The following is a 23,996-nucleotide window of genomic DNA, read 5'->3' as shown; positions in this document are numbered from 1 at the left end:
AGATGGAGAGGTTAATCTGATGATTCTCAATATGGATACATGGGCAAAATCAACATATTCTGCCCTGGGTTTATGAATTAGATTGAGTAACAGAATCAGGGATCTTCAGCTGGCTATCTCGGTATAGATGGGTGTCAGCAAAATTCGGGAGAAAAACAAGTAGATTATCATCATTCAGACCTGAAATTCTCATGTCAGCAAAGTAATTCTAATGGAGGCTGAACTATCACCTGCTGAAAGCTTAATGTTTATTGAGGTATATATTTTTTATGGATGTAGAGTCAGCTTATGCATTGTTTCTTTGATGAAAGATAGATAGATATTGTGGCGTCATCTATGAAACTGACATATTCAGCAAAAACAAGGAGATGTATGGTTTAAAGTAATACGGTTTGGTGATAAAAGAATTCATTTATTTACAAATGCTATTACAAATTTATTGAAAAGTTAAAAAAACATTTCAATTCAGAAAATATAAGCATTTCATTTTCAAGTACAGTATAGTACACATTCACTCATCCATTGAATAGCTTGTGACCTGCTCCCACTATGAACTTACACTGAGACAAATGAGATGCACTTTTTTTTTTTTTTTTTTTTTTTTACAAAGTTAAGTAAAAAATGACAGTATTTACACATTTATTTTTACTTTTTTTAACACTTTTTTGCAAGGGGGCTCATCCTTATCCAAATATAGGGTGTAAGAATAGAGGGTGTCATATATAAAATCTAAACATCTAAACCTATTTGTGATTTTGGGCTTTATGATTCAAGCCTAAATTAAGTATTAAGTACATCTACACAATATGGTATTCGATCTGACATTGAGAATTAACACAAATTTGTCTGCATCTGTCATCAGTGTGTGCCTGTAAAATGATGAAAAAGGCAGCTCCAACGTCCCGGTCTCCACACTGGTGTTTTTTATATTCAACTTCACATATTAACAAATACTTTTATTGCATGTTTGCTTTTGTTCAGCTTTACTTGTTTCTATCATTGTTCACTTCCAAAGAGGGCTCAAATACAGGACCGTTCTGTGGTGGGGGGTCTCCTGTTAAAGCGCACAGACACAGACACAGACACACACACACACACACACAGACACACACACACACACACACACACACACACATCAGAAAATAGTGAAAAATGTTAATCACTGCTCCTCGAACACCTAAAATGTCTTGTGTTTTGTCTTTGTGTTCACAACCCAAATATATACAGTTTATTATCATAGAAGACTAAAGCACAAGAAAACATTCACATTTAAGAATCTGGAATCACCTTAAAAAATGATTAACTAATTATCAAAATAGTTGTTCTTTTTTTGTTAATTAAATAATAAATGAATAGACTACTCCATGCAGCTCTAGATGAGAAAACTGTGTGTCAGACCATGTTAGGAGGGAACCAGTTCTTATCTACTAAGTAGGCCTCTTCGTGCAGCTGTGATGCGTACACTGATAAACAGTCCAGCAGAATGGAGAGTATGTAGTCAACTCAGATCCAAACTAGAAAGACAATGTTGTCTTTATAAAATTTGGCCCATCTCTGGCTTTCACTTGTTAGAGAACCTACAAGACTGCTAGTGTTAGTGTGGCATGTGTGCAGAAAAGGGGAATTTGTTCTTAACTGCATAAGGAGGATTACTATTTAGTAATACGTGAGTTGAATAAAGATTATTGTTTGGGAAGGGCTAGACTGACACTGCAGCATGAGTGTTACATTAAGAAACACATTTATTGGTGATCAAACTTAATACTCAATCATGTGCCTGCACAAAAAGCCTGATGCGTAGTTTTCATGAGTGAAAACTACTGCTATGCAGAGTGTGATAAATTCCCTATGATGTCTGTTGGGGCTGAAGACTATAAGTTAATAAAGTCAAATTAATCTGAGTGTACAATTAGAAAGAAGTCAGGATACCAGACGTCTGTAAACCGCTGCTCTCATCTCTGCTCTAGGCTATATTAGCCACAATTAGCATAACACACTTGAATCTGGTGGTTGAGTTGCGTTGTGGGTAATATAGGTGCCAGGCTTTGGGAAGGAGGAAGAATGCATGAAATAAAAAAAGATAATAGGCTATTTATGGTTCTGCCACATGATTTATAGTGGATTATTTCTCAGAATATTAGATGTTAATATGTTACCAGAGCTCAAAAGAATAGTAGAATTTGCAGACAATTGTTCTGTTTGGGCCTTGGTTGACTCCGTATCACCATTTTCACCATGTTCACAAGGCAAGGCAAGGCAGCTTTATTCATATGGCGCATTTCATACCCAATGGCAACTCAAGAGACTCAAAGAACCATCAATTTACCTTCAACCAATTGCTGGGCTGCCTTCGTGTCTTCAGTAATGTAGAAGGAAGTCATGAGGAAAAACAGTCCGCCCAGGATTCCGATAAATGGGCAGATCAGGAAACTGTACTTCAGACTGCGGAAGCTCCACTGAGGGGTTGCAGGTTTAGAATTGCGTATAGCATCAGAAACCTACTGGCACAAGTGTAAACGCAGCATTAGTGTTCAGTCATACACAAACAAAGTAGTTTACTCCTGTGGTTCTCATAGTGGAGTTATTTCTGTAATAAAACATCTAAAAGAAAAAAATCTTCTCAGATGGGGAACACTGGAACAAAATCTAATTAAATGGGGGTCTGTGGTTAAACTTGTGTCAGTTTAAAGGTCCTTGGAGTGAAAACATTTGAGAACCACTGGTTTACTGAAGCTGTCAGAGGTGCTGTGATGAAACAATACAGTTAAAAACAAGTTGAATGTGGGTAATTGGAACTGGTTCTCACCGCTCCAATTAGATAAGGACTCCCAGCGTCACCCAGAAGATGGCAGACTGAAATCTGGAGAGCCTCGGCTGTGGACCTTCTGGTCGGTACAACAACATACTGAAGAGAAAAGTAACACAAAACACCAATTGACTTCCAAGGTTCAGTAGACTGTTTCATCTTTTTTTTTGTTTCCAAATGCATCATTCACACTCACCAGCAGCATATCTGCCAGGAGGGACCAGTTCAGTGACAACAGCAGCTCAGCCAAGAAAACGAATATCTGAAATGACACATGAGACATTAATTAGGGGCATATTTAAGACAATCATTAAGCAATAGATCCACTTATAAATTCATCAATTCTTCACTTATCTCTTAATGAATAAATTAGCAGCTTGATTTTTGATTTTCACTTTTTTACATTATCACATATTCTTCTTGAGCTTGTTTCAGCATTTATTTGAAGCTGTAATACTTATACTGATTGAGCAAAAACTCCACATGCCATAACTGCACTAATATATGATTTAAACATTTTTACATTTGATTTTGTGCATCATTGTATGTCCATATTACCCATAGCTCATCTGGACATATTAGTAAAATAAATAAATATATAAAAAGATCAAACAACTTTTCAAAAATTACAAATATTGCAAAATGAATCAAATAAATAACATTAAAATGATTAATAATTACATTTTTGATTTATTAAGTGTTTTTAAAATTATGTTCTGTAATATGTTTAATAAGAGCTAAAGGGCAAACATCCCTCTCACAAATAAACAGATTGACTTTAAAGTCTAATGTCTGTTGGGTGATGACACTGTTCAATATTGACAAAATTGAAACGGTGCTGTTGCAGACTCCAGATGTTAGAGAAGCTGTCATTGGTCTCAGCTGGATAATTGGCTGCTGATTAGAGTTAATTTATTAGATCGCTGTGTGACATAAATCGGCTCTTCATAATCAGAATCACAAGGAGAGAGTTTGAACATTGTTAAAGGATAGGTTCACATTTTCTTAAGTTTTTCTTAAAACAATCCTCATATTCTCATATGTATAGTGAAACAGTCATTGGTTGCTGTAATCATGCTTCCTGACCATAGTTATTGTGAAGAGATCTCTTAATGTTGAACAAAATGCCCTGTCACACCTTAGCCAAACCTAATGTGAGGCTCCAGAAGTCTCAGTAAGGCAAATGCCTAACTTCCTAGAGTCTTTTTCGTGTGAATGTCCCTCTTTGTGTTTCCACACACAGTGTTTCTGTGCTGAGCTGTAGCATGGGGAATGTCATACTAAAAAGACTAATTTTGGAAGGTACTCACTTACGCTGTCTGAGAAGATTTGGAAACTTATCTAGTAAGGATTTCTTCAGTGATAACAGCGACTAATAACATTTCTGTGAATTTACGCTTTAAGTTTTGTCCTGCTTCTAACACTGCAGAAACTGTAGCACAGACGTTCAAGTAACTAAATCCATTGTTTAAAATAAATATTTCACTTGAGGCCACCAGCAAAGACACAAGTTTGTCTTACATAAGTAACCGGAATGCTAGTTGATGCCAAAAAGATGACAGCAAATAGGCAGGGGGTCGATCCCAGCATGCCCACAGCGCAGATGAGGGGGTCCGCATAAGACACTTTGTCCCTAAAATATCTGGATAAAGTGGTGCCAAGAAACACTCCCAGAATGCCTGAGGCCACCGTCACACCGCCGAAGATAAGACTGTAAAGGGAGCAGAGGAAAGCGGCATTGTAAAAACTTTCTAGACATTTTGAAGGACATGCAGTGAATGAAGAGGGGTGCAGGTCAAAGGTCACACTGCACCTGTCTTGGGCGTTGCAGGGCTCTTTGGTACACGGCGGCCGGATTCCTGCACTGACCTGAGCTCTGGACAAAAAAGTAGGCACCCAGAAAGCCAGAGCTCCAGTGAGGAAGGCCATAGCTGTCACGCCCATCGATGACCACACATAACTTTTACTAGAGTCAGAGTAACAAAACAATAGGATTAGAAAATATAATATCTCTGTTAATGTTAGGGTTAATACTACAGCATTAATGAATGTCTGATCAATAAATCAGCTGTGACAATATATCTACCAATATTAGCTTATTGCAGATATATCAGTATATATCAATACCTAAATACTTTGGAGATTAAGAAACTTAAATTAAAACTTAAGTTAAATCATTTAGAGACAGTGATGCTATTGCATAGTTTATCCACCAGAGGGCACTGACATAATTATTTGTGTGAATGTCCTGCTCAGCACATAATATCTAGGTTAAAATTGTTTAATAACCAAAATAACTGATAACTGATTTTACTCTTAAAATATAGCTGTATCTATTATTCATTTCAATGTCCTACTTTTTTAAAAGGTACTTGACATCCTCCCGGTAAGAGCTCTTCCCTGTAACTCCGACTCCGTGGGTTTCTGCAGCACCTCTGGGTGGGTTTGGGCATAAGAGCACCAACAACAAAAGTCCCAGTAAACCCAAGATGGGAGTGACCTGATAATACAAAAAAAATATCAAAGATGTCTATTATGGACAGTGCTCAACTTATATTTACATGACTGATTATGCAACAGTTCTCACCCTGAGAGCCCAGTGCCAGTCCCCTGTGAGATGAGTAACTGATGACCCCACTATGTATCCAAGACCACTGAAAACACATAGAAGGGTAAAATAAGAAAGAATGGCAATAATAAACAAGCTTGATAATGTGGTAGCCTGTCCCCTGGTATTTACATAATAATTAAACCTCTTTGCATATTGATTTAACTTTGAACAGTTTAAATCACCTTTGGATTTGGACAGTAGTTGATATGGTAAAAACTCATTTTCCAACTAATTTCACAGCTTACCAAGTGAATGTTTTCAGCAAAATTAACTTGCAAAATGAGATTGGAAGTTCTTGTCATGGGTTGTTATCTCCCATAATCCTTTTTACACTGTTCATGGTTTTTTATTGTCCATCTTTCTGATTTGATTTTCCAGCAGCACTGTTTGTGAATGTTCAGGCGCCGGAGTTTCCCACCACCAGTAAATGTAGCGCTCACATGGCATGTCTGAACAATCCATGCTTTCAATTGCATTCCCACACAACAGCAACACATTGTAACTTTGCTTCAAAAAGCAGATAAATCAGGGCCAATTATTGTGACGTAATATATTTCAATACTGTACTGACATGAACCCACAGCTGTTTTACAGCTGACATTTTGTCTAGTCATTGCAGAAAAAGCTCTGGTGTTACTCAAGTGTCCCACTAAGCCTTGACAGTGCAGTAATGAGCTAACATGTGTTATGCCAGAGTTCTGACACCATCAATTGCCTTTTCCTACTTTAACATATCACAATGTCAAATGTGAAAACGCCTTTTGCTGTTTTGAAAGAAAATGTGCCTGAAAAAAAGGTGTACATGTATAGTTAATGGGTTAAAATGTGCTGTGCAGCTGTGGACCTAAAGTAATGTTGTTTCAAACCTTCCAACAGGGATAAAGATGTAGAAGGCAGAGATCATGATGAGCCGCTTAGGCCCAGTGAAGAGGTCACCAATGATGGTAGGGGCAATGGTGGAGTAGCTGGCCTCTCCTACCCCGACCAAAGATCTCAGCACCACCAAAAGCCAGAAGTTCTGCCGAGATCAAGACAACGTTTAATCCCAAAGACCACAGAGACCCTCTCACAGTTTGACATAATGCTGCTCTTACAGCCAATTAATCATTAATGTATATTTATTTATTTCCTAAAGAAACTGCAGGATTGCTCTTTTCTACTTCATGTTCATACTGACTTCATGTAGTGCACTAAACAAATTTACAACAACAGTTACAACAACAACAACAACAACAAATATAATATGTTGACTCATACAATATTTGTTTGAGCACCTCTTTGTGGTTTTTCTAGTTGCAGCCCTAAGAATGAGTATCCTAAAAAAGTAACAAACTCATCGAAAACTTCCTGTCTGAACTGCCCTGAAATTCATCTGCATGAGGACTGAGCATGTGATAAGGGTCAAATGAAAGAGGAAGAAGAACTAACACACAGTACTAGGAAGCAGCACCTACTGATCTTGCTGCTGATTATTTTTTGTATGTTTGTTTGGTGTAAATAACAGATTAACACAAATAGTAAGTTTGTCACTTACAGACTTATTGACAAAAGAGCTGCCGGCTGCTGTCACAAGCCACACACTCAAACCACCAGCCATGATGTATATCCGGTTGTAGCGGTCACCAAGGTAACCGAAGAAAGGGGCCAAAAGTAAGAAACTGCAGATGAAAACTGTAAGTACATTAGTATTTAATGCTCAGAAGAAATTCTGACTTTATAATTTAACAATGAATGAAAACACACTGGAAACCCTGCAAGAACAAGGATTAACAAAGTATATTCATAAAAGCATTGATGACTAATCTAATTTTGAACCACCAAGTGTCTTGCAATAACCAACAGTGCAGCAAGTGCAATTTACTTGCAGCACATGTTGCAAAATTCTATCTTAGGAAAGAACATGACAGTAAGAGATCTACAACACATCCTATATATGTATGTGTGAGTGTGTGAATGTGATGCATCATCATACCTGTCTGTAGAAGTCCAGCTGTACTGTCACTTATGTCAAAGTATTTCTGAATGATGGGAAGGACACCTACATACAAATAAAGACAATTCATATGTAAGACCACCAAATTAAAAGCAGTACATGGTGTTTGTTGTCGTGTGTACACAAGATCTCATCTAACCTGCTATTGTGTACCGCTCCATGTAGTTGAGCAAGTTGACGTAGCAAAGCACAGCTACAGCTATGTAGGCCCGTGTATTTGATATGGGTGGTTTGTCCGCCAGCTCCGGTGCAAGGGATGTAACGCTGTTAACAAGAGAGCCATAGCGTAGACCAGAGCTGGTGCTCAGACTCCGTTGAGGTCTGTCCTTGGGGGACGTGATGGATCCCTTTGGTTCCATAGTGAGCAGCTTTTCCTTTACCTGGAAATGGAGAATGCAGGACTTAGTTTTAGAGTAATATCTTCCTCTACACTCATATTGGAGGGTGCACACAGTAGTTTGGAAACAAGTCTTATTGGACAACTCAATACAGCTCAGACAGGATTGATTCACAGTATACAGAGTGATATAGATTATACAGTATATAGGGTGGGTGAAATTATTTTATCAAGTGGCTACAAATTGTACTTTCTGCTTTCATCTTTAAAATAAGGTCTTATTACTTCACAGAACAATAAAGGACTGTCTCTATACCATTGTACATTTATCCAACTCATGACTCACTGTGAGAAGTGTTCAGATTATATTCCAAAGGATTTCTTATGGGTTTCTTTTTGACTCCTGTGCTCCTGAGAGTAATCTAGTTTAGAGGAAATCAGATAATGTGGTTTGTGGTACCACGTTTGAAATAGTCCTTATGACACAAAAGGCAACTACACAACTGAGAACAAACCATTGCAACTATGCAAGAAAGACAGAGAAAGGAGAAGGAAGATTCTTAGTCTTTCAGCTTTTTCCTCCAGCATGTAGTTTCACAACACCACATGATAGCTTTGTAACCAACCACTAGACAATTATTACGTGATTATGGGAATTCAGAGCTATATGTCTGAGAGAGTAATAAGACACTGGGTGTACAATGTAGAATCCTAACAAATGTTATCTAGTTAAAACTACAAAATAATTACAGAAAAAGACATGTAAAGGTCATGGATTACAATATATGAGCATAAATGAGCTGACAAGAATTCAACATTTTTTCACTATAGATTCAATCTTTCAGGTACTTATTACATTATCATACATGTACAACCCCATAGCTATCAGAACAGTCTCTATAAATGTAAATGATAAATAGCCTCACGTACGTGTTGATGATGTCTACTTTATGCAGTCTTCTCCATTCATTCCATAGTTGCAGTTGTCAGCTTACAGTGTTGTTTCTAGTGTGTCTCTGAGGCTTGAGGAAGCGAAATGAGGCCTGAGCTTGAACATGCCTAAAGAGATATTAGGTTAGCAGGGGACCAGCCCCTTTTGGGTTGGTCAGATGTTTTCACACAGGCTTTCACTGTGATGTAATGCAGTAAACAAGCCAAATAACCATTTTCATTCTCTTGTCTGGTTTATACTTTTTCTTTCATTCTTTCTTATAATAAACATGAATGTTAAAGAATATTAATGCTACTGGCCTGATTCATTAAAAAAAACTTTATGTTTATACACACAACTCACACAACAGCAGGACAAAATGGCTCAGATGGCAGATGTGGGTGTTAGGTGGTAAACTATAGATGAATGTGTTGTGACTTTCATCAGTGGTGCAAGCTCCGTGATTAAAGCAGGAATTGCTTAGATACAGTATTTGGATGTTTAAAGAGAGATACTGCCTCTGATACATTAGTGTGTGTTAGTCCAAAGGATGATGATGGTCATTTCCACCACAGCTAAAAAAACACTTTGTTTGATGTCTTTGTTTAAAATGCCTGTCTTCAAAATCTTGCTGAGGTATATATACCCTAAATAGAATTTTCGGATTGCATTGAGGATATAATATTTTAGTCAAGGCACCCCCTCATAGGACTAATAAAAACTGCTGCTTTATTGTTAACTTTACTTAGGTCTGAGCAAGGCTGTGATCTGAAACCCTGCTGCTGTTTAATTGGTGGCGTACTACCACTGCTCTGGTCATTTATGTCGGTTTTGATATTACATTCCTGTGCATAAAAACACTGAAAGTGTAAAAATAAATATTTCATTTCAGTCACGTGAAGTTGTGACCTTAGACAAATGAATCTTCAGTACCTTCTCTTCCATAGAAACCACTTTCTTTCCAATTTGAATGTTCAAAACAGATGCTTAAGTGAAATTAATCTGCTATGTGAAAGATTTCCACATATATGTTTTATATGATCATTCCTTCCTTACGTGAATCCCTATAAACTGCTGCCAAAACCCATTCACTATTCATATGGATGTTCAATAGTAATATTAACCATTCATATGAAGTCTATAGGCTCATTATTGAGCAGCCCTAATATGAAACAATTTTATCCAGAATATCACTATTTTCAACACATCCTTCAAATGTTTTCTGTTTTCTGTCAAGGTGACCTTAAAAAGGTCGCTTTTTGATTGCTTCAACTAAGATTGCAAAGCTTCTAATCTTTAACAGGACATTGTGAAAGAATTGCCTCTGTCTCAAGACTTAAGCCTAGAGATTTGTTTGTTTTTGTCGACAGATTGAGGCATGTCCAAACAATTCTATGAAGGGCCATGTGTCTGCCAGTTTGAAGATTGTCTGAAGACTTAGATCAGTTGATTAAATGATTCAAGGCTGAATGAAAACCTGCAACCACACAGCCCTTTGTGGAATACTTTGGACATTCCTACTTGAGATAATGAATCTCTACATATCATAAGCCTCACAAATGTATCTCGGTGGCCCACAGTAAGAACATCAAGTTCATTCCCATGAAATAGAAATGGTCTATATAAGTCTACATTTCTACATGGTAAACCTTTGATCCAATTATGGACTCTTCAGATAAGTCACGGGGCCACTTTGTCAGATATTTCAGTGGCTTTCCTTTACTAAAAATGACTCCATGACAAGAGCAGAGACACACATTGACCACGACAGAGCTAACTGAATTTGTGGTCACTGTTTGTGAGAATCTGCAATTACAATCTACCAATTAACTTCCTCCTTAACTCTTAACACAAGTGAGATCATTACAAACTTTAAGATCATTCCTCATTTTTAAATTAAGAAGTAACCAAACTGAGCTGTACTTACACTGTACTGTAAGAGCTGCAGAAAAAATGGGTTGACCTGAAAAAAGTAAAATAATCTAAAAACATTTATTAGATTATATTATGCTTATATATTTGTATGGAGGTTATTTCCCCAACAACAACACAACTCTATGTACTTTCATTAATATTGTGATGATCAATTTTTATTATTGATATTGTTATCAGTCGTTATGAAAGTATCATAGGGGAGTACAACAAAAGTAAATTGTCGTAGTAAATTTTGTTGAGCTCTGTTAGCATCACATCAGTTGCTGCCATCTAGTGTTTACTGTGATGTAGTACAGCTGACACTGGGTTGATTAAATTAAACATTTAAATTAGATGAGATTAAGATGAGATTAAACTGGTTTGATGGTGAAGCTGAAAAGCTTCATAGAGGGCTTTGTGTGTTCAAGTGGCCTTTCAGAGTTAGTCTCATCTTGTGGGTTAACTGATTAGATGGGGAATTGTAATGCAAGCAAGGTACTGCAACCCAGAACAGCTGTGCAATGTTTTTAAAACAGTTATGTCAAGATCAAGAGTTCATTATCTCAAAATGAGCTTTGTTATCTACATTGAGATATTTAACCCATTACCACTAGAAAACAGAAGGTTATTTCCTCTTATTACTTACTGTTTGTAGTTAAGAGATCAGGAGTTCCATGCCAGCATGCATAAATGGCATCTTGACAACTGTACCAACTGATTTAAGTCAAAAATGTCACATCAAGAAGTATATAAGAAAGTAAATAAATAGCACAAAGTGTGAGGGAGACATGGGGAGGAGAAGACAGGAATAAACAAATGACAATGAGCCCCACCCACGATAAATCTTGTGATAAATGATCTCATTATCTTGGGAAATGAGCCTTTTGTTTCTTTGAGACAATGAGATAAATTAACCCATGATCCTGAGACGATGGCTTTTAAAATAATAATAATTGCAAGCATGGCTGTTCATAACTTCCAAAGCAAGAAAACACTGTGTTTACATTTAATTTGTTCTGATTTTTTACACATAAGGTAAGCTATTATAATTTGCCACAAGAAATGCCATGAAAGTGGTTGAATGATTTTGAAAATACTACTACTACTATTGAATTTAGTATATTTATTTTATACATCATGGCTGGTGGTTTGAGTGTGTGGCTTGTGGCAGTAGCCGGCAGCTCTTTTGTCAATAAGTCTGTAAGTGACAAACTTACTATTTGTGTTAATCTGTTATTTACACCAAACAAACATACAAAAAATAATCAGCAGCAAAATCAGGAGGTGCTGCTTCCTGGTACTGTGTGTGAGTTCTTCCTCTTTCATTTAACCAGGTTCGTCCCCTTCAGATCTCTTTTACAAGAGAGACCTGGCCAAATAGCAGCAACAGATTAAATTAACATAAAAGCACCTAGATTTGAGTCACATTAAAATGGTCAGATAAAACATTTGTACACAGACAACCTGGACTCCACACATTTCACTGTAGTTTTACAGTGACACTAATAGTTTAGGGATACTACAGTATGTTTTGACGTTTAAGATCAGTCTATAGATTGTTCCATGCAGCAGTGGCAGAAAGCCTAAAAGCTGTCTTTCACAGTTCTCTTCAGACTTTGGGAACAACTCTACAAATCACATGGGAACAAAGACTGTAATTTCCATATTTGAAGTTTAAAAGAGAAGATAAGTAAGTAGGGGATTTGACAGGAATGGCTTTGTAAATCAAAACATATCAATGACTGTGGCAGCGTGCACATAGAACAGGTCAATTGACTTTGGAGTTTAATACACAATAATGAGTAAGTGATCCACAGTTTGTATGTGTCTCAGAGCCCCATTATACACAATATCCAGCAGAGGCATCCATGTACAACACGTCCCCATAATCAGTGACAGGTAAAAAGGTAGACTCCATCAATTTCTGTTTCACATAAAAAAGCAAGATTTGTTTCTATAGTACATCCCAGTAAAAGCTTATTGGATACATACATACATACTGGATACATGCCTTGAAAGACAAGAGACCATCAGTTTTATAACACTATACTACTGTATATCGACAATAACAAATATTTCACGTAAAAGCATCTATGAATCAAAATGACATCCAATAGGAGTCTATGACAGAATAATCTTGCACATAGCCAGAAGCAGGACATTAGTATGTTTGTAGTAGTAGTTTGTCTGGGGGGTTTGTGATAGGGGAAATGTTTACAAAGCATTGGCCTTCTGTGACCTCCATTATTATATATGGCTGCTTTGTGTGGTTGCATTTAATTCAGGACAGGAATGATGCAAGGACTAACCCGCACAACTCAAACTAAAGACATATTCAGAAGATGGCAGTAATGCACCAATAAGGATATCAACAGCAGTAGATGTTGCAGCAGCAGAAGGGCCAAAACTACTACAGCATTTCAAGAAAAGAAATGAGAGGAAACAATATAATTTGAAAGGAGGAGAATATTATATCAAGGATGCGATGTGATCACACCGACTTGGACAGTACATTAAACGTGATGAATTGGCTACAGTTAGATGTGAACATTGTGGGCTACAGGACATTTATTTTTATACTGTCCTGGATATCAGCAAGAGACAGACACTTAAAGTTACAAAGTTAAAGATACACTTCAAAGGTATCACATGGCACTTGTTATTTGAGAAATATTGCAGAGGAGTCCAGACGATGTAGGACACAGGGCTATTTTCAGATTTTTTAAAAAGAAGAGTATATAATGCAATACTAAAGTAACTGTTCTCTAATCCAGAAGGTGGCGGTAACGCGCCTAAAGGCTGTTTGCCAACCGCCATTAAAGAACCAAAAAAGAAGAAGAAGACGCTGCAGCAGGAGAAGGTGACGACGAAGAAGAATGACGAGAACGCTTAACTGAAAATAGAGGGGACGGAGGACTGTTTAACGATCGTTCATTTTACGCTGTTACCTCGAAACATTCACCATTGAACACAGCGGCATTACACTTGCTAAATTATGACAGAGCCTCAGTCAGCGCTGTTACTCAGGAGACAGCTTGCAGGTAATTTAAACCTTGGTGTTAACTGATGCTAACGGTGCATTTTTCGCGAACGCTGCCGTTAGCTGTGATTGAAACAGTTTTCTTGAACCTTCCACATCAACGTTACAGCTCCGTGACAAACAAACTGAGGGGTATTACAGCAGAGGATGTTGGTATAAACTCCTGACAAACTCACAATCATACGTTTCGACGTTGTTTACGGATTCCAGTAGAAAGCCACTGTCACAAGTCCCAACGACTTTCCACAACCCGGCTAGCAGCAATCAGTTAGCCGAGCGTTAGCCTGTAGCTGATTCGATGTGTTTACATCTATTTTAACCGACATAACATGTTGTTTGACATTTTTGGACACGCTTTTTTGGTAGTTATATGTGATTAACGCGATGATAATGACTGTTTTATGCATAAAACGTAAGTGACGTTTCACTAGTTGACCCGTTTTCTTTCGTAAACCATATAAGAGTTGATATATTTAGCTGCTGTCACTGTGGTTAGCTGCAACACGCAGAGCTAACCAGCTAATTAGTTAGTCTTACATTGCCACTATTCGCTATTTTAGCAGTTTAATGCGAAGTTAATTTAGCCACCTTAGTACTAGTCACTTTATAAAAGCAGTCGTATCCTTTGGGGCTCATTGCTCAAGCAAATGTTAGGGTTTGTTTTAAGATTGTGAATCTCTTATGCAAACTGTCAGGGACATAATGTGCTCCTTTGTAGTCTTTCAGATATTGTCTCTCTGTGGGTATTTAATCTGGACCTGATTATTTTTAGAGTAGGATTTGATTGAAATTAATAATTTATGTCTAAATTCAATTCCTTAATTACAGTAAGCATTTTTTGCCTTCTCTATTTTTTAACTGACCATTAAAACCTGAACTTAAAAAATGACACACACTTTAATGTTGTACAGTTAATAAGGAAATATTTCATTTGACAGAAACTGCTCATACTTCTGTTGTAGAGGCTGCTGAAATAAATACAAATGAGCTTTTATTTTCATGTCCTTTGTTGTAGACATAAAACAGCTTAAAGTCTAAAATTAGTGGCATTGAAACCCACCAAAGCCTTCACCCATGCCACGTTTGACATCAAGACATCAAGTATTACCTCAAAAGATCTCAGACTTCACTTGTAACACAGAGACAGCTGCTCTAAAAATATGACAATAATTGAATGTACAAAACAAAGGAAGAATAGCAGTTAGTTTGCCAACTGACCAAGAAATTATGTATAGTTGGGAAGCGCTCAGAGCACATACTGTCACATCTGCCAGGGCTGCCCAATAAATCAAAACACACATATAAATACACAGCTGTACAGATTGTTGGACAGTTCTTAAAACTAGTTCATGGTGCAAAATGTTAAACTTGAGAAGGACTCAAGATTACATGTTTATGGCTGTTTTAAATTGGTCATGTTGTTGAAGTGAAGCTGGACTGATTGGAGTTTATGTGGATGTGATCTGTGTGTTTATAGTTGAACGCTACATTCAAGAATGACAATACTTTATGGTAAATTGGCCAAGTCTATAAGAGTTTCAGCAAAATGGGATGGTCATACATACATGGTTACATACCATCAAATCTGATGACAATTGAATAAGATATGTGAGAAGACTTGTGACAAAAGTGTCTTTTAAAATAATGGAAAATTATTGTTTTCACTAGATTTCTGGAAACTAAGAAAAAACTAAGATTACTTTATGGGCTCAGTTTAGAAAGCATAAGTGGAAGATGATCTAAATGACCACATATTGGTATATCTGCATCAAAACTTATCAGTTCATCCTTAAACCATTGTGTACCTACCACTAAGCCTAACTGAAATCATGCAAATGTTGGGTCTATTATTACTTTTTAAATATTATAAAGAGGTTTTTATATCATACTTTTATTTCTACTGTTTCAGCATCAAAATGTCATTTTCCCCAAGCGCTTCAAAAAAATGACTCCCATGTGACCTGATGTAGGTTTCTGCATGATGACGTTGCTACCAATATATCCACCTCTTAGTGCCTCACAGCTCTGAGCACTCAGCAGCTAACTACCATACAGCGAGCGAGTATGGTAGGACGACACTGTTGGTAAACTGCACGTGTCTGCTTTTTGGTAACGACTGAGTGGACGTTTCCATTTCAACAAGCCAGAAAAAAGTGCAGGTGGAGTCGTTCTCTAAGTAGTATTTTAAATGTCATTTTAAACTGAGACAAATGGGAGCACTGTGATGCAGGAGATACAAAACAAACGACACCTATTTACAGAAGAAGCAGAAGATAGAAGAATAGGTATTTTAACATCGCCTATATAAAGGTTCTGCTACTTTGAGTTTGTAATTATTATATAATTAATAATTCAAAATGAAATTATGTTTAAATTGAGTCATTACAAAGTGCAGTATATACCTAAAGAACTGTAGTGTGGCCTTGTGAGCAGGGTGCAAAATTAACTTTTTTGTCCACCAGCCAAATAGTTAGTGAATGTTCAGATTTGACCAGCTGCTCAGTAGATTATCATTGATTTTTTTTTTTTGGTGGGTGATGTAAATCTACCAGCCACATGCATATATGAGCAGCATGTGTCTGGTGGCTGCTTCTAATTTTGTGCCCTGCTTGTGAGTGAATATGAGTTGGCTGCTGACTATTGGTGTGGTGTGTGGTTTCAGCAACACACTGCTCTTTACTCAACCCTCAAGCGAGATGTGGGTTATGGTGTCTCCTCAGTGGTCTTTAGAAACACACATACGCTTAGTTAACATAATGTGGGTACTGTGACATGAACCAGTGACTATTTGTCATACCTGTGCTTTTTGTTTTTCTATCTAGAGCTGAATAAAAACCCAGTGGAGGGATTCTCAGCAGGACTGATCGAGGATAGCGATCTCTACAGATGGGAAGTCCTTATCATTGGGCCACCAGACACACTATAGTAAGTCTATCACTCTCTTACATACGGGATATAGCAGGAGAGCTGCTTTTGTTGTACTCTGAGCAATGCTTATCACTTCTATTGATCTGCATACTCAGTATTTACCCAATATTATGTTGATCTTTCTCTTCTTTCTTTCTGATCTACAGTGAAGGTGGTGTGTTTAAAGCTCATTTGACATTTCCCAAAGACTACCCTCTCAGGCCTCCTAAAATGAAATTTATCACAGATATCTGGCACCCTAACGGTAGGTATAGGTGTTTTACACTGTGGATGATATTTGCTTTTCCCCCCCCAGATAACCTGTTTTCATTTCATGCTTGATTCTTAATCTTCAGCTGACTCTTTTTAAATTAAAGAAACATCCAGAGGAATACTTTTTCACAGCAGACTACCAGAGCCTACTTTTAACAGTTATATCAGATTATGAAAGAATCTGGATTTAAATTAAATTGATCTATCAAAAATAATTCACCATTGTCACTTAGGAGAAAACTGAGTAGCTGTAGGTTTAATATAAATAGTATTTAAGTCACTACTCTTTATAAAATATGCTAATGTATTTATTACAGTATGTGTGACAGGATATGTTTTGTTGCTTATGAAATAAAATAAACCATCATTGCTTAATCATTTATAAACATAGTATAAACAGTGCATTCAACTATTTGTTGAACACGCTGTGACACTGGTAAGTAACTTAATCAGAAAATCTTTATGTAATTAATATATTTCAAATATGAGAAAAAACAAGTTTCAGGTTGAGAGTGTTACAAGGTTTGGCTGGAATTTTTCGGTATTGTGTTTATGTGTGTGTGTGTGTGTGTGTGTGTGCGTATGTATGTATCCTGCACAGTCGTTATTGTTACTATCTTATCATTGTTTTTTGCTTTTTTGAGCTGTTTCCAAACAAGCTACGGGTACTACTGTCTTCAGGGACGAAGGAACATGTGACAAAGTGCAACGGTGTGACTCATTGACATGTTTTTAATAGTTTTTGGACAACAACGGAGGAAAAATATAGAAAATCACCAGCCAAATCCTTTAATATCCTGATGTGGTCAAGTCAAAATCCAGACCTTGGTCCAATACAGAGTTTGTGGCAGGATTTAAAGGCTATTTTTTACTCACTGCTACTACTTACTAAATTTCACATGGAAATCAGTATTAAAAGCAAACATTACCGTCCATTATGGGGAAAGAGAAAGCATTTTCTGCTTCATAAGTTTTATTCCCCTTCATGTTTTTTTTTTTTCTAGTGGACAAGAATGGAGATGTATGTATTTCAATTTTGCACGAGCCCGGGGAGGACAAGTACGGCTATGAGAAACCAGAGGAGCGCTGGCTGCCTATCCACACAGTGGAAACCATCATGATAAGTGTTATCTCTATGCTGGCAGACCCAAATGGTGACTCGCCAGCCAACGTGGACGCTGCAGTAAGTTTACTTGTTTAAAAAAGGTGATTTAGAAATAGATTTTGAATAAACTGATGTGCCTTTCTTACTGAATTGTCTTTTCTTTTTTTTCCCCCTTCCCCTCTGCAGAAAGAGTGGAGGGAGGACAGACACGGCGCATTCAAAAGGAAAGTCGCACGTTGTGTACGAAAAAGCCAAGAGACTGCGTTTGAGTGATGTCTAGCGAGGATCTAGCTTCATGTTTTCAGGGCAAGTATTCTCAACTCTTAACCTTTTCAAATCTTAGCTACTCTTTAGATTCACAACTAACTATGAAAATATGTTCCATCAGGTACATTTAAGTACAAATGTCATCCAGTTCAGATGTCAACGGCAGTAAGGATTTGATCCATTGGGTCTGGTAACATTTGGGAAGTCTAGAAGAGCTTGCACAGTTAAATTTTCCGCAGTAATATCACCACAGACACCAGATTTAAAAACTGTGAATACTGTGAAATAGACAGATTTGTCTGGTGGCGATAAGCTTAGTCAGCAATGTGTGAACTCATTCAGCAAGGACTTAAATGTTATAGACGTTCATTTATATGTGAAAGTTCCACACTGCAGGTTTTCATCACTACAATATTATTCCATTTAAAACTTAAATCTACCCTTTCTTCTTCTCTTTAGCCCATAAACTAAAACTAAAATGACCATCGAGTTCAGTCAGAAACTTCTTTTTAAAATTTTACATAAGCATAAATGTAAACAAGCAGACAGGTGTTGCTGATGCTGTCTTCATCCCTTTGACTGTAGATGTGTTGGTGGCATTAGTTTGAAGTAGTCTCTATACTGTGTTCTCTAACCCAACAGTGCAGCTCAACAACGAATGTCAAATATACTACTGTTGAAGTAGAAATCATAGCAGCACCTTCACAGACTGGTACACTAACTGGATGTGTGATCAAGCTTTCCTTAATTGTTTATGCCTCTATTTGAAGATATTATGACTTTGCTGATTGGTCTTTCTTCTTTCTTACTTTTTTGTATGTATGTGTGTGCTTTCTCACAGGTCTCCAATTGAAAATCAACATGGCACTGTTTCCTGCACTCTTCCACCCTGTTGCCAGGCTTGTCCTCCTTTTTTTGTTCTGGCAGGAACAGACTGGCTACTGTAGGCTGCAATAGAACATAACAGTGACTACCAAGGCTGACAGAAAACCGCCAAGCAAGTGCCAACTCAAAAATAACAAAAAAAACAAAAAACAAACAGAAGATGATTAAAAAAACAAACATTTTTCAAGTCTATGAACTGCTTCAACATTCAGGAAGATATTGTAAAGACATGTATATAGCACAGACTAAACCGGATAATATATAAGCTCCCTCTCCATCCATCAAGACACTTAGACCAAATGAATAGCGCTGGTTCAGATAGATTTATTTTTTGTCCATTTTTCCCTCTTCTCAACTCCAGCATGCATTTGTTGTCTTTAGATTGTTCGAACAGGTCTTAAATAGAGAGAGAAAAGTGTGACGCTGTCTGAGGAATGTCACTTGTGAAGAGCTCAATTTGATTCAAGCGAGATGAATGATGTGACTGAAGGCTTTTTTTTTCTCTCCATGGAATACCGCCATATTAAAATACACAGCTGTTTGTCGTGGATTCTTTAACACTTTCCGAACTCCACATCATCATATGTGTGTACCCTGAATGGTTTAGTTTTTCTTTATCAATTATAAGTCTTACCATCCCACTCAAGTTGACTTATGAAAAGCAACGTATACCTGATCATTTTTTGTGCATGCAGAAATTTTGTTTATCTTTTTTCAAAAGTGCCTCCTAATAAAATGCTTGGCCACTTCACCCTGCATTGAACAAGTGTTCGAAAATGTTGGAAAAAAAGATGCAAATATTGTGTATCACCCATGTATGAATTTATTTAATAGCCAGTCCACAAGGGAATCTGTATAATTAGGGTATTGGAAACAATTTGGTGTAGCAATAACTTCCCTAGTATGAAGTGTACCCGTTTAATTTTTGATATCCTGATACAATTTGAACTCCTCTTCTCCAGTATTCTGTTATTTTAGCAGCCGCTCTTTTCCTCGTCTGTGTTGTCCTCGGTAGGAATTGTTATGCATGCTTTATCTTACTTTTTTTTTGTTTTTTTATTTTTATTTTTGCTGAATGTTTCTGGAATTTTTCTTTGCGAATGTTTGAGTGTTTGTGTGTACAGTATGTGTGCCCATTTTGTTTCGTTGCTCTTTTTTTCCCCTGATCCACAATCTCATGATTATTCTGCTCACTGAACTATTGCAGTTTTGCCTAATGTACAAAGACAAAATACTGATGTATATTTTTCATGTTATGAAACCTGTCACCTGTAGTGAGTTCTTCTAAAATATGACTTTTTTTTCAATATTTACTTGTGTATTTCATTCAGGTGTGTTTTGGATACATGAAGTACATATCGCTCATGATGAAGATGACAGAAACCTCATGTGCACAAAGTATTTTCAATCATTTTAGAATGGTATTTTTAAGATCTGGTATTTTCCAGTATATCAAAAATCAAACATGATTTAAATATTACAGACTTTGACAGATAAGACAATCATATATCATAAAACATATATTATGGTATGTTATTCTTTACAGTAATCATTTATTATGGATCGAGGGAATTGTGCCTCTTTTTCTGCTTATCTTTTCTGAACTCTGCTAGTCAGTAATTGTTTTTAATGCATAGATTTTGACGTCCTTTTCCGGTTACAGTCACTAAATGAATCCACTGTGGTTGATGAAGGCTCACTGCCAAATATTTGAATCATGCGAGGTAAAAATCACTCTTACCTGTATACAAAATATGCTTTTAGTTGTGGTTCACAGGCACCAGTAAGTGTGTACACAGTTGCTTCTGTTCAGTCTTGCCTCTCCACAAACACATCGCTGTCAACCTGAAACATTTTAGAAATATGAAATTCACACAAACTGAGAACCACAAGATTTTCCAGTCTTGTTGCATTCACTGTCCTTGGGCTAAGACAATATACTTAATGCTGAAGTGAGCTTCAGCTATGTTTGATTATAGCTCAGCAAACAACAGAAGTCCTATTTCCACCATACAGTACTTTGATAAATGTATCTGCATGGATTTGAGAGCTTAATTGTTACAGGCTGCAAAAAATCCTACATACTGCAGGGAATTTTAATAGAAGAGTCAGATAAATAGGATGTGTCAGCCTTTGCATTTATTGTTATTATGGTGAACAAAATCAAGCGTTGGTGACAAAATGGAAAACCAACAGAGGTCTAATATGTAAATTTAGCTTGTGGTTAATATGTCTGTAGTTTTCACTGAGTATGCAGTACCTTTCTAACCATCATTTGTCGTATCTCCACTTTGATACTCAACCCTGTACAAAAGTAAGATGAGCAATGAAGTATGGGGGTTTCAGTGGAATCCAGTCTTCACTGTTCACTGTTATTATCACGTCTTCTCATCTGAGTGACAGGACTGTAATACGAGCACCTGAAGGCAACATGACCGGTGTTCTGGATGATCTGGATGTACATGCTGTCTTTTTTTAAACTCGTCATTGGAGATAATCCTCCGTACTCTCATGCGCACAATCAACTCGTGAGAGGCAGTATAAAATGTCATCAACTTTATTTTTATGGGAGAAAAATCCATGTAATAACACATTTTAGTTTTTAGCAGCTTATGGAAAAGCATCCACATTAGCGCTGTTATCAAGTTCCTACACGACTCAAATTATACCTTAATTATACAGTTAATTCACTGCAGGAATGATAATGGTCATCATGTGATTAGCGGTCAGTAAACGTGATTTTGAGCAACACTTGAACGCAGCAGCACTCTCTCCTTTCTCTGCCTGCTTGTCTTATCGCGATAGAGACCGTCAGGCCACGGAGCTAACGCTGAGCAACATGGCGGAAGGTATGAGATAGATATTTTTTACTATTTGGTACACCACCCTTTATCTTGGTATGCTTGTTATTCTATCATGCTGAATCAACTAGTGTCCTGGCTGTTTAATGACCCGTACGCTGTCTGTAGTTGAAAATACGGAGCACTGCGACAGTCGTCTTGTCTCAGTGAGCAACCTCCGCCGTTAGCTCTCGTTGATGTTGCTAGCTGGATTTCACAGCTTCGATTTAGCCCCACCGAGCAAGAGATGTTGATGGGTTGGACTGCGGAGAATATTTTTTTTGTTATGTCAGTTTTCTTTTTAGCTACTTAAGAAAAAATAAAGCCTATTTTATCTTACGCAATGTGTAATTTATCTCGGCTAGCTCCAGTTTTTTTCGCTTAACGTCAACGTTACTGGACGCATCATATTGTCAACATTAGTTTCAATTAGTGAGTGAACGTTAATTGTCGCTGTGTTGCTTTTGAATACATGCTTTGTAAACACAATTAGACGCCTGTCCCGTTAAATAGAGGGTTAGCAGCGGGACGGGAGGCTTCACAGGGCAGGGAGGGTGTCACTCCCTGACAGGTATCATTTGCACCACCTGGTAGAAGTGCCATGGCCAAGGACACCACCCAGATATAAGGGAACGTCTGCTGTGTGTTGCTCCTTAAGGGAAATCTACTTACCAACTTGAATCCAGAGAACAAACAGTCCGATCTGTGCTGTCAGTGTTGAGTGTGCAGCTGCTCTGTTGTTACTAGGGGAAAAAACAGTTATTTGGACATTTGGACCTTCACTTACACTAATCAATAATACACGAAGAAGTGATGGCATGTTTTTGTGTAAAAAAATGTCCCTGCTGTTCCAGAATGGTCTTGTCATAAGTTTCATAGTATGTTCACAGTGTTTTTTCTATTTTTTAAACAGTGGCTTGTTGCTTTGCCAAGTGTAGAAGAGACTGTATAATGTGCATAAGTCCTGATAAAATAGACTGTATTGAAAGTTTGGGATGCATTGTTTATTGTGTCTCTGTTTTGGTATGAATTATCCAGAAGCTGGATTTGTGTATTTGCTTTGCAGATTAATTAGGGATGCCTGCTAAATTATGCATAACGTAGGTGGGTTGTATAAGAATCTTGTCCAGGCTGGTCAGTTGGTGTTAAGCTGCTGCTCCAGCACTATCGCCCTTCCTGCGTTGAGCTGATCAGGTGGTTTGCAGAGACACCCCCTCCTCCTGTTCCTCATGACCAGTAGCTGTGCCAGTAACGGTTTACAAGGGAGGCCAAAGTAACGTGCTGTCTCAGCAGTCTCTCTTCACTAAAACTTTACTGGTTTAGAGGAAGGAAGTGGGCCTCAGTGAAACTTGGTGGACTCTTGGCTGAGACATGACACTGTAAATTAAAAAAAGGGAATTGCACGTAGAGTAATAGGGAATGGTTTATCTTTCAGTTCTGCTGTAGTTGTGTGTCAACAATTTGCTTCATGCATGCTTTACACAGGAAATAGTGAGAATCTAGGAAAAGGAAAGTAATCATGGCTCTCGTCACATTTCTTCAACCCTTACTGTGTGTTCAAATCCAGTTCACACCCTTAATAGTATGTTTCTTCTCTGCTATATAATCAGTGATGTAAGAATCATCTTTAAACAGCAGTAACAGCAGTTTTGGTAAAAACACATTTTGGTGGAAATAAATGTAAAATAAATCCCAAACACAGGAAACAGGAAAAGTGCTTCGGATAGTCCAGTTCTAACCTGTGTTCATAAATAGACCTCTCTAACCTACTTGTTTTTAATCTTGCGTCTTGTTTTGTCCTCCCGTCTGTCTTCTTTACCTTGATATGGGACAGAGGAGGTGGCCAAGCTGCAGAAGCACCTGGCCCTGCTCAGGCAAGAGTATGTGAAGATGCAGCAGAAGCTGGCCGACACAGAGAGGCGCTGTGCCGTGCTCGCTGCTCAAACCTCGAGCCAGGGTGCCCCCAGCCCCGCAGCTGCAGACACCTTCATCAGCCGTCTGCTGGACATCGTGGCTGACCTCTATCAGCAGGAGCAGTACAGGTGAGGATCACTATTGCTGTAACGAATAAGTACATGTTTTATTTG

At 37.6% G+C, this 23,996-nt stretch overlaps 3 protein-coding genes across 7 annotated transcripts in view; 2 read left to right on the top strand and 1 right to left on the bottom strand.

Moving 5' to 3' along the window:
* Positions 1–391: 391 nt before the first annotated feature.
* spns3 (SPNS lysolipid transporter 3, sphingosine-1-phosphate (putative)) lies at positions 392–22,647 on the bottom strand. Of its 5 annotated transcripts, none has more exons than XM_053332363.1 (14): positions 22,582–22,647; positions 20,811–20,914; positions 7,550–7,790; positions 7,390–7,455; positions 6,952–7,088; positions 6,284–6,435; positions 5,394–5,460; positions 5,164–5,306; positions 4,620–4,772; positions 4,328–4,517; positions 3,003–3,068; positions 2,807–2,905; positions 2,327–2,498; positions 392–1,054 (listed from the first exon to the last, which is right to left on the bottom strand). In XM_053332363.1, the coding sequence occupies exons 3-14, from the start codon at positions 7,767–7,769 to the stop codon at positions 984–986; spliced, it is 1,536 nt and encodes a 511-aa protein (XP_053188338.1). In that variant the 5' UTR covers positions 7,770–7,790; positions 20,811–20,914; positions 22,582–22,647; the 3' UTR covers positions 392–983. The 5 variants fall into 5 exon arrangements, with proteins under 5 accessions (XP_053188338.1, XP_053188336.1, XP_053188335.1 ...); XM_053332361.1 differs by lacking the exons at positions 20,811–20,914; positions 22,582–22,647 and adding exons at positions 8,094–8,169; positions 8,678–10,298; XM_053332360.1 differs by lacking the exons at positions 20,811–20,914; positions 22,582–22,647 and adding an exon at positions 19,024–19,129.
* Positions 13,060–19,225, top strand: ube2g1a (ubiquitin-conjugating enzyme E2G 1a (UBC7 homolog, yeast)). Its single transcript, XM_053332365.1, has 6 exons — positions 13,060–13,633; positions 16,455–16,557; positions 16,707–16,804; positions 17,817–17,995; positions 18,104–18,223; positions 19,026–19,225. Exons 1-5 carry the CDS (start codon positions 13,588–13,590, stop codon positions 18,188–18,190), a joined length of 513 nt encoding a protein of 170 aa, XP_053188340.1. The 5' UTR covers positions 13,060–13,587; the 3' UTR covers positions 18,191–18,223; positions 19,026–19,225.
* Positions 21,841–23,996, top strand: part of ankfy1 (ankyrin repeat and FYVE domain containing 1) — a 14,243-nt gene continuing 12,087 nt past the window's right edge. Inside the window, exons 1-2 of the mRNA XM_053332359.1 lie at positions 21,841–21,918; positions 23,744–23,951. Of these exons, the coding sequence (XP_053188334.1) occupies positions 21,909–21,918; positions 23,744–23,951 (218 nt within the window). The 5' untranslated portion in view covers positions 21,841–21,908. The remainder of the gene's footprint in view (positions 21,919–23,743; positions 23,952–23,996) is intronic.

Source organism: Scomber japonicus, chromosome 13 (assembly GCF_027409825.1).
Source record: "Scomber japonicus isolate fScoJap1 chromosome 13, fScoJap1.pri, whole genome shotgun sequence".
In the NCBI taxonomy this organism is placed as follows: domain Eukaryota; kingdom Metazoa; phylum Chordata; class Actinopteri; order Scombriformes; family Scombridae; genus Scomber; species Scomber japonicus.
The sequence above is the reverse complement of the archived record's forward strand: the minus strand, read 5'-3'. Positions and strand labels throughout refer to the sequence as shown.

Bases quoted from the DNA above. Each gene is read 5' to 3' on its own strand.
- ube2g1a (XM_053332365.1), top strand. From the start codon at position 13,588: ATGACAGAGCCTCAGTCAGCGCTGTTACTCAGGAGACAGCTTGCAG. The intron at 16,558-16,706 runs GTAAGTCTATCA...TCTGATCTACAG, and splicing joins GGGCCACCAGACACACTATA to TGAAGGTGGTGTGTTTAAAG. The intron at 17,996-18,103 runs GTAAGTTTACTT...TCCCCTCTGCAG, and splicing joins CAGCCAACGTGGACGCTGCA to AAAGAGTGGAGGGAGGACAG.
- spns3 (XM_053332360.1), bottom strand. From the start codon at position 19,047: ATGTTGATTTTCAATTGGAGACCT. The intron at 6,436-6,951 runs GTAAGTGACAAA...TGATCTCGGCAG, and splicing joins GCTCTTTTGTCAATAAGTCT to AACTTCTGGCTTTTGGTGGT. The intron at 3,069-4,327 runs GTAAGACAAACT...GTGTCATTTCAG, and splicing joins CTAGCATTCCGGTTACTTAT to ATATTCGTTTTCTTGGCTGA.